General features: G+C 39.3%; 1 protein-coding gene across 4 annotated transcripts in view; it reads left to right on the plus strand.

Moving 5' to 3' along the window:
* Positions 1-9,357, plus strand: part of FHOD3 (formin homology 2 domain containing 3) — a 373,706-nt gene extending 364,349 nt beyond the window's left edge. For all 4 annotated transcript variants that reach the window (XM_033512166.1, XM_015619233.3, XM_033512168.1 and 1 more), the window contains one exon: positions 3,498-9,357. In XM_033512166.1, coding sequence (XP_033368057.1) covers positions 3,498-3,580 — 83 coding nt within the window. In that variant the 3' untranslated portion in view covers positions 3,581-9,357. The remainder of the gene's footprint in view (positions 1-3,497) is intronic.
* Positions 9,358-10,909: the final 1,552 nt, after the last annotated feature.

Here is a 10,909-nt window from a genome sequence, read left to right on the forward strand (position 1 = left end):
TTCTTATATAAAAACACACTTTATTAAACGAATTTCATCTGCCTGAGTACATAACACTTCAAACACAAAGTGGCTTCATTAGTGTCATACTGGCCAGTTACGTTATAGGGTTAAGAGCTCCTCATTTGAGTCTGGACCATGGTTCTGTCAGCTGTTATCCTTCCAGTTCCTATTGTTGGCTGACAGCTTTAATCTTGCCAGTAGCCACAGTATATTGCAGTATTTGGCCCTACATGCTTAGTTTATACAAGTCAGCAGCCATCAGTTTTTGTGGTAATCATTCTGTCACTGAAAATATTCTTCACATCTTTGCTTTTTATTATTTTCTTGACAAGCTCATTATGACCACCAAAGTTCTGCATTGTTTGGAGCTCTTTTTTCCTCTTTTTTTTTATTTTTTTTTATTTTTTCCTGGTGGCCTTAATATCTTAAGTCACTCTAGTATTTTAAACCCAAGTTATTCTCTGTATTAATGGAGAGCTAAGTCAGAACTGAGGGATGTTTTTCTTTCATTAGAGCTGTGTATGTCCCTGCAATTCATTGAGTATTGTCATTCCTACTTGTTTTGCAGTGGCACAAAAAATACAAGTGTGGGATTGGTCTCAAGATTTCTTGTGTGAACCGTACAGCAAACCCAGAACTGGGCACTCTTTCCCACATGCTACATACAGGATTTCTTTTCTTCAGTCATCAAAGGGGACAGTCATACAGAAGGATGTCAGTGTAATACTTTAGCATGTTTGATAGGTAGGCATCTGGAGATTTAGAGACTTACCTTGTTTAACATAAAGAAGACTACTTGCTTTTCCATGGTGATGGTTTCTACCATGGTATTTTAACTCCTAATTATGGTTTCTGAATATAAACTCCTGTAGTTTTCTTCAAAGAAACCTATATGTTATTATAGATCCATTTGGCTTTTCCTAGTAAACTAGTAATTCTCTTACTCAGGCTGATGGAGGAATTTAAACAACTGTGTTCTGCTTAGTAGAAGTTAGAGAGGCACTCATTTTCCTTTCAGTTGTTGGGTAGAATCTTAGCTCAATTATTTGTGCAGTAGCAATTGTACTGACCTAAAGAAGATTGTTCTAGATTTAACTTACCATAAATAAGAGCAGAATATAGCTTAGTCCAATACCTAACCAGTGTTAGCAGTGTACATCAGTTCCTGTGAAGTGTTTACAAACAGGAATAACAATTTGTTCTCTTCCTGTCTGACAAGAAAAAATAGCTTTGTTTTACAGTAGTTACTGTGCTCAGTTTGAAAAGAGTGAGTGAGTGAGTGAGTGAGTGAGTGAGTGAGTGAGTGAGTGAGTGAGTGAGGTCTGAGAGAGTAGGGGAATGTGTGAGAGCAGTCCTGAATGCATCTGGTTTGACACTTCCGCAGAAGTGTCTAAAATATGGAAATTTGTTCAACGTTTGGTATTTCAGTTCAGTTTTGTATCAGTGGGAAGATGTAATGTCATCTAGACAGTCACCCAGGGAAGGTTTGGTCCCCTGTGTTTTTTGGCATGACACTATTCTCTGGTGGCCAAACAAGCTACAGTCCATGCTTGGCTGCCAACGTTACAGAGGGTAAAGAAAAAAAACATTTGGGGAGAGGCAGCTAAGCAGGTAAAATAAACTGGGAAATCTTTGGGTTTAATATCACAGAAATGTTTCTACTGCAACATTCTTGGACTTTTTTCTTCCACTCCTGATACAGTTCATTTTGATACATTTCATTGGGTGATTCACTGAGACCTTAAGATCCTATTGCACAGCATATGTCTAGAAATTAACACTTGTCACCATGGTCATTTTGGGTATCAAATCTGAGAAGCCAGAAAGAGTGCCAGTGATGAGAATTGACTCAAAAGTCCTGTTAGGTATTCTTCACCAAGGTGACAAGAGCATTTTCTGAAGTTTAGTTCTCTTCTGGTAATACTTTTTTGGTCTTTCTTAAACTTTGTCAGTTTCATTTAGCTGTGCAGTGCTTTAAGCTAACTATTGGTAAACTTGGAAGATGTTTCTGATCAGTATTGTAGGGAAAACGGGGTATCCTAAAAGGCTTTCATGTATACCCCTGGTGGTGTTTAGTAACACAAACAATCTAGAAGAAAAGGGTGAGCTTTGAAAAAAAGTTTTCAAGTAAGGGTTTGATTAATAATGGAGGAACTAGAAATGTGGCATTGACAGCTCATTTGATTAACCTCTGTAACTGATGAAAGTGGTTTGACAATCAAACATAGATCCCATTCATTCAACCTGCATGGTATCAAATGTTCAGATATGCCGTATTCTTCCTTTATCTTATCCCCTTGTTTTCTATGCCAGTCCATTCCCTTCTCTCACTCCTGATCAACCCTTGAGTGTGACCACCCAGTTTCAGTTACATGGACTGAATACCTCAGTAAATGAGAGATCTTAATAGTGCTAAATGATGCAAGAACTCCTTGACCACTCTTTGCAATTGGTTTCTCTAAAATTAGTTTCCCCTAGAGTTTGCTGTTTCAAGGCTCCAAATATATTCTGTTCAATATTAAGTCACTGTTTATGCTTTGCATGCAGCTTGAATTTCTCAGTGTGCATTTTGTACTTGAGGAACATTAAAGTGTGAACACCCCACTTGTGCCTTGAATTTAAGCCCATCCACCTGAAAATCATAGCACCAGTAAAACTAGGAGGACACTGATGCACAATGTGTGCAGTCACACAGTCATTTGTTTCTGAATAAAAAAGGCAATCAGAAATTTTAAAGTCTTCTCAGGGCTAGTGTTCAGAACACTCTATGGAAAATTAAGAAACAAGATTTTGCTCAGATTTATCATTTAAATTCAGCTAAAATGCTGCAGACTACCAATAGCAAAGATGACACAAATGGCACTAGGATGGGAGAGCATTACAAAAAAAAAGGAAGCATGTAGGAAAACAGTAGTTTTAACTATTTCAATCAACTATAGTCATGTTTGTCATTTTTTTAACTTTGGGGGAGAGTTTTACACATTTGAAGAGTCTCAAAGGATTTAATAGTGATAAATTAAATAGATCCCTATAAAGATCCCAAAGAAAGAATTTTAAAAAAAATTCTTATGAAATTATAAAATAATAGGGCAGATAATACTTTCTATGGATTGAAAATCAACTGATAAAACTTTAGAGAAAAAAAAAAGTCTTAAAATAGTTGGGTATTTTTTCCCTTAAAACATTCTGTTGACTAAAATCTCAAATGGCAAATGTATTTTTGCCTGACTGTTTGGAGTAGCTGTTGATGCTCCCATGAATTTGCCATAGGGCATTACTCAGTGTTTCTGAACTTGAGATCCTAAATAGATAGCAACTTTTGATGTGATTGGGCTTGCATGTTAACAGTGGTTTTTGCAGCTGAAAGTCTTGTGTAATTATTGATTCTAATTGTTTACATTCTCTTTGTTGTTGTTTTTTTTTTGTTTTGTTTTCTTCTGTTTGGTTTTTTTTTTTTTTGGTTTTGTCTGCTTTTGGAATTCATGACTGTTCAGTGAGAAGGACACTAAAGAGTGGGCTAACACCAGAAGAAGCCAAAGCACTGGGCCTCATCAGCACTTCTGAGATGCAGGTTTGACATCCCAGAGGTGGCAACAGGAAGAGCCGTTCATCTGAAGCACACAGGCTGACAACCCTTCAGCGTGGCATTGAACTGCCAGACTCCTCTGCTGCTCCCAACATCCTATCCTCTGTTAGTTCAATTTTAATAAGCAACAAAAATCAAAACCCCACATCCAGGGCAGAAGAAGGGTGTGCCACAGCTCAGCATGACATCCAGATGGTAAATGAGGAAGCATTTGAGTACTCCTAAGTGAAAGCACATGGCTTCTTCTTCTCATGGTGTGTTGATGTGGGTAGGAGAGGGCTCTCTGAGTTATCTGTCATTATGTGAGCTGTTGTTTACGTTGGCTTTCTTTGTGCCCTGTTTTAGTCATTGTAAATGTATGGCGTTTTGTCAATGCAAGGAACAGTCCTTAATGAGGCAAAATAACTCCTGTTACAGCAACCCAAATTTTCCTCAAGCAGATTCATTAAGACAAGATGCACAGTCTGTGCAACCCTGTGGTTTGTTGGGTTTTTTATTGTTTTGCCACCAAAGAATGTAAAAATGTATGTGTACCTTTGTATATGTACAGAATGAATGTGTGGACATGTGTGCATGTATCTGTACATATGCAGTCATGGTGTGAAATCATGCTTTTGCTGAAGCCAGCTGGACCATGATTCTCACTGTGGGGCCTTACTGTTCCACCTGGACAGGAGGAAAAGAATGTCTTTTTTTGCAGGAACTCAGTGTTGTTCAGTGTGCCCCACCCTGTGGGGCAGGCCATGGCCTGCTATACAAGTGCAGAGTTTAGGATCCTGAATTTCATGTGCATTAATGCACACTCATACTGCACATAGCAGCATGCACACAGAGGAGAGAACACAATTCCTCCTTCTTGTTGAGCTATGGTTTTACTCTGCATTTGTACAGTTTTGGAGAGATCTACATCAACAATTTTACATACTCGATAAATGGGTTTGGATGCTAAGATCAAGAAGTTTTGTTCACTTGCCTGTGCCCTTCATGCTGCTTTTCTCTGCTGCAAGATAATGTGGTGGTGATTTTATTTCAGTTTAATGAATCCTAATATGAAATAGCCCTGCTAAAAAGCCTGCTGTGTTTTTGCTGTTCTTTACTGGTTTTTTGTGATTATCCTTGATATACGAGTGGAGTGGGTACCACAGTAAACAACTCCAATATATTTGCCCTTATCTCACAGTTTTTTAACTGACTTTTATAACTGCCCTCAGCATGTTTCAAGAACCTTAGTCAACTCATCTGCCTTTAAGTGCAGGACATATACAGCAGTGAAGATGAATTGAAGAGTCATCCCAGCCAGTGCTGAAGTATTTTGAAGAGAACTGCAAACAACAATAGCATAAAAGGGAACTTCTTAAGCCAAAGTCTGTATATGGCCAATAGATCCTCAAGGATGCACAAGATTGTCTCTTTCCATTGCCTTAGCCTCTAAGATTATGTCTGCACAGCAGTAACAGCTGAGACTTTAAAGCTGTTTAGCTGAGGAACTGCAGCAGTTTAGTCATGGTAACAGGGTTCGATTTTGGCTGCAAAACACACTTGGAAAATAGAGTTAAGTAATAGTCTATGCTGGGGTCCTAATGCCATAGCCATAGCTATGTTAATCTGGCACCCAGGTTAGGCCAAGTACTTCAGGTTATTCTACTCTGCTCTCTTTTAAGGACAGGATAATCACTGAAGATTGTTCAAGAGAATTGAACCAAACATAATAAACCTTTGAAACCGTGGTCATCCAGCACATTGCATTGAGCACAGCATCCAAGTGATGACAGAGCCAGGTATCTGACAACACTGCAGTGACACCTGTGGCTGAACATCCTACCTATGCTGTCCACCCTCTTGATTGTAACATTTCATTCTTTATCTGCCAATGCCTTGGATCTCCCATGGAATAAAAAGCCACTAAAGAGCAATGGTTCTTAAGAACAGCATTGAGTTTGATGTGGCTTTCCCCTAAATTTGTTAAAAAGCTGATTTTACAAGTAGACAGAAGACAGTAGTTGGATAATCAATACAATATGTTGTGTATATGAAGGTTATGGAAAGGAAGAAGCTGGTTAGGAAACAGAAGTGGCATATAACTAATTTCACTGTAAAATAGGCAAGACCTATAAGCATCTGGATTTTAAAGTGGATCTTTATGTGCTGCTCACTGCTATGGGCTTTTTAAATATTGCTTAAGGATGCTTAGAACAAAGAACTGAAGGTAATGGGGGTTTGTGGAGGTGTTTAAAGTCTGAAACAAGAGGAAGACACCCTGAATGTAATGGTCTTGTTGAACTGGGCTACTTGCTAAGTGATAAGCAAAGCAAAAATACAACAAAGTACATTGATTCTCTCAGAGGTTCCATATTTGACTGGAGGGAGAAAATCAAACAAATCTTTAAAAATTAATATTTTAATTAAAATATGCTGAATGTGCGAAATTGGTGACCACTTGGCTATTGGTGGCCACTTTCTAACAGAGAACAATTTTGTGTTTCATTTAAGCATAGTACAGTGTCTGTCTCTGAAACATAACATAGGTGATAAATTACTAATAGTTGGGCATACATATTTTCCAAATTGTGCAAAAATTGTGCAAAAATTTATATGCTCCTTATCAAGGAGAACATGAAATATGGGGAATAATATAGGTTGGAAGAACTTCAGTGGAAAAAAAAAGAGGTGTTTTCTTTCAGGTTCTCTGGATGTTTCTTACATGGGAAGCAGATTCTTCCTTTTCTGTTCTTCTATGGCATTTAGCAACTTTTCTATAGCAACCAAGAATAACTTGGTTTTGTTTATTCACTAGTATGCATTCAGATAAATTCCACTGTCCTCAGCACTTATTGCAACAAGATCATCAGACACAGTGTTGCACATTAACTGCAGGGAAGATTTCCATTTTGGTTCCTGATAAAAATGACCGACTAATCTGTAAGGAGGCAGTATTTCCTCCAGAGTCTGCCAGCATGTCCTGACTGTGGGAATAACATTTGTTCCCTTCATCTACCTAGTGGATTCCAGATGAAGTGGAGGAATTCATTATATCTTTATGCCTCTGTCTGTCTAGTGAGGTTGTAACCTTCAGGTTTTGAGCTGCTGCCTGCCCTTCCGTCATTGGAAGAGCCCACCATAAGGATGTAACTCTTGTTTTAAGACAAGTTTTGTGTGAGATTTGGATTGGTTTCTGACAAATATAGAAGTCTCGGGTACACAATGTTGTAACACATGTTCTCATTTCTCACTCAGAGTTCCATAAAGGCTGTTTTTAAACACTTGCAGCCATAATAACTACCTCTCTTCCCTTTCCAATAGATAAGAGTCAAATGCAGTGCCCAGAGCACTGTGTCTGACTGTCACCATAATGCCTTCCTGATCTGGATGCTGAGGTAAACTTTAGCACGTGAAATAACCTCCAAAGGGAACCCATCCTAGTTTCCTTTCATCTCACTTGATGTTTAAAAGCAGACTGCATGCACATATTTTCTATACTCTCACTCCCAAGTGGAAATAACGCTCAGTAGCAGTTGTATGGCTGCAGTGAAGAAAGCCCCAGGGAACGCTTGTGTGTCACCCTTGAGAGTAAAAGATCTCTCACAAAAGTTAAATTCATCACTCTTCACCTTTCAGTCAGGCCAGGCACCAGAGTCATGGATTCCAGATGTTTTATAGCCCCTTGGCTGCTATGTATGACCTTTCTGTTTAATAGCTCCTTGTCCATAATCCAAAATCAACAAAAAAAAAAAAAAAAAAAAAAAAAAAAAAAAAAAAAAAAAAAGCTGGTTTAATGAGGGTCTTTCTTTCTCCCTTAAATACTGGAAGCAGCTTCAAACATTGTTTTAAAAATGCATTTCTTTTTCTCTTTTGACACCGCTTTTTAGTGAATCTCTGCAGTGATAGATTCTGTCAGCTAAATAAGGCATCAGTTTTGTAGATAGACAAGACTTTGACTAAAACATAATAGATAATCACATGTGAATATCAAGATGTAAGTTAGTGTCCCAATTTAACAGAAATTTTGAGTCAGTCTTGATGTGAGCGAACAGCAAGGGCCTCCTCTAAAGTTCTGCAGGACAGCACCTTAAATCCCTGGTGCACTGTGCTCTAAATGTACCCTGGCCAACACTAAAAGCTATTGAGAAGCTACATTTGAGGACCTCAAAAACCATCCCAACCCCAAGGGGCAAGATGCCATTTTAGGTGCAGCAAATGGTTCCTTTTGTCAGGCAGCTGCCCTCCAGCAGCCTCCCTGGGGATGTAACCACAGCAAGTGGCTGTCCAAAATGCTTTGGAAGCTGCATGGCTGATGGCAGTAGGCTGTGACCAGGTTCACTGTGCAGCTGTGGTTATTGCAATGCTTTGATTTCACAGAGATGAAATGGGAACAAGGTGCCAGCCCACCAATTTCACATCCTTCATCCTTCCAGTGCAGCTCATGGACAGGGGCATGCACTGCCTGCCTCTGTCCAAAGGATGCACAGGCTGGTAGGCAGAAGCAGGAGCATATTCCTCTCTCCTTTTCACTCCTGCAGCACACTGCACGTGCTCCAATCCTCCCGTTTCCTTCAAGGCAGGCTGAGTGTGCAAGGTGAGCGGCCTGACCCTGGGACACAGTCGGATGGCAGCTCTGTGCTTGCAGCAGCAGTACACAAGAAACACTTGTTTAAGCTGAAAGGGACACGACTGTTGATGTTCCTCTGGAGGAAAAACTGCCAGGTACTTACAGACTCTGAAAGAAAAGCAACTGAAGTGTTTTTGAAGGAGAAAATGTTTGGTTGTAGGCAACCATTGAAAACCATTCACAAACATTTGAACAGCATGCAAGGCCCACCTTCCTTTGCTTCAACTGGGGTAGCAACTGGCTCAATTGGCATTTCAGATGTAACCCCAAGAAGTTTTGGCAAGCAGTTTAACAGTTACAATAGCAAGGAGTTTCAGAGATGTATAGTTTGATGTTTATGCCAAAAAAAAAAAAAACTCTAATTAGTCCATTTCACATTGAGTGGCAGGTAGAGATATATTTTGTTTAATCACTATCTAATACAGAGGCTTCTGTGAAAGAAAATGTTTATTTGTAGCATTGGATGCATTTCTCCTTTTTAAAGACTGTCTTTGCGCATATAGTGTCCTTTTTATGTGAGCTGGGAATTGTAAAAAAATGTAAAGTAGAAGAGGATGTGTTTCTTAGACGAAGGAGAAATACTGTAAAATTGTGTAAATGTCACTACTCATGTTTTTCCATGTTCTGTGTAGCATAGTGTAAAATAGGCTCTCCAGCAGTGTTATTCTGTGAATTGTAATTTAAAAAACAAGCCATGCATGGTCAGAGATATTATCTGCAGGTCCTTTTGGTTGAGTTTTTGGTTTTGTTTGTTGTTTTCTCGTTTTAGGTGAATTCATTCTATGTTAAATTTAATTGTCCGTGAAAATGCATTTTTGTTTCTGTTGTATTTCATAAAGAACTTGAACTACTCTTTTAAGATTTTATTACACACAAAGCTCACCTACCGTTTGTATTGATCCTTCAGAAGCTGTGTCACATTTAGTATAAACTGGGGGGGGATTTTATTTTTAGCTGCCTATTGTCCCCCCACTCTTCCCACTTTACTGTCTGGAAACATCCAATCACACCCTATTTTTTTTTTCTTCTGTGCCATGCAGGGTCAATATGCAAAGCTGACTTCAGACCAGTGTCCAAAAAATTCTTGATATAAGTAGTTTAAAAGCTCACCTCTACAGCGTTATGTAAACACATCTTGCAATAAAGCTTTATAAAGCACTGACTGGGCTGGTTCTGGTTTTGTTGATGAAGCCAATCATGGGAGCTTGGGTAGAAAGTGGTTGGGAAGGGGGATCACGAATTGTTTTTCCTCATATCCTCCATGTACCTGTAATGCCATCATGTGGACATCAAAACAGCTGCCATCAATCCATCTGGGTGGCCTGATCATAAAAAGCTGATCTTTTACACCTAGTTCCAGAGTTTGAGCCGAATTCCTAATCTTGAGTGAAGAAAGTGAAAAATGTGTCTCTGGTTCTCCAGGATTTCAGCACTCCAGCCCTACAAATCCTCACTTAAACATACATGGCACTGCCGTCAGCTTGGAGTTGGTTCCTGCCTAAAAAACAATCTGTGCACAGAGGGCACAACATAAAGGTACGAGATTTACAGAAGCAAGCATCAATAAGATGAAAGACTGTGTGGGGAAGCTTTTCACATTGCCTCTGGATCAAGGTGTGAAACACTGTCCCTGCCAGAGCTTCAGAGGTGTAAAGGTGGTCTGTAAACAAGACTGGCCTTTAAATTGGCTGAAATACATTTCATGCATCATGGTGATTTTTCTTATTTTTCTGGTGGCTGCCTATGAGCATGCTTGGAGAGGCAGTTGTCTTACAGTTTTATCTCTTTGCTGGTCTCTGATGCTTTCTTTTACTGCTCTTTCCCAGCACTAAAGAGAGACTGAGTTGACAAACGTGGCATCCCTGCCTCTACAGAAGGTGAGCTGAGCTCTGCCTGAGGATTCAATGACTGTGGTGACAAGGAGGTCAAAGTGCTATGTAGGAACTCAAAATGCTTAGGCTTCCACTGCTAGTCCTGGGAAAAAGCTCCTCACGATTGCTCTTTTGAGTTGCACATGTAATGAGGTCAAAATATATGATTCAAAGACAGCTGCACATGTTCATAGCAACACCCTGGAAAATAAAGTAGGTTGACAGAGAGTCTGAGAGAGAATTTTCACCTGTGGTTTCTGAGATTGTAGGAGCTGATATACAAAGCTAGGTATGTAAGCTTTCCTCCTTTTTAATTAGTTTTTAAAGTTATTTCAAATAAAAAGGGTGCTTTTTGGGATATGGCTGCATCCCTGAAAGAGCTGCTTAGCATTCCAGATGCACTGGTGTAAAGTCTAGAGGATGAAAGGCTACTAGCCAGAAATGTGGTAATGCTTTTTAAAATAAATATATAAACCAAGTTTATTGGCCAGACACTTTTCTTTTCTATCACAGCATATCCATTAGCAGTTGTAAATTCCAGATGTGCAGTGACAATGCGTACATATATTTTTCAGACCTGGTGCCCAGTCAGAACTCATATGTTGTCACAGAGAAGCCTCTGGCTGTAGTAAGGGAACACGTAAGCATGCAGATTATCCATTGCAAAGCTGCATGCCCTGGTTTATAAACCCTTCAGAACAGTTTGAGAACACACAACTAAAGAAAAAAAAAAACAAACCATCTTTTCCTATCATAATTTCTCTAAGTTTTCTGATGGGAATGCAGTTTGGAAAAGAGAGAAGGCTGTTCTCAAAGCTTCATCTCTAGCAAGTTTCTTTGCAG

The sequence above is a fragment of the Parus major genome, chromosome 2, assembly GCF_001522545.3.
Source record: "Parus major isolate Abel chromosome 2, Parus_major1.1, whole genome shotgun sequence".
NCBI lineage: Eukaryota > Metazoa > Chordata > Aves > Passeriformes > Paridae > Parus > Parus major.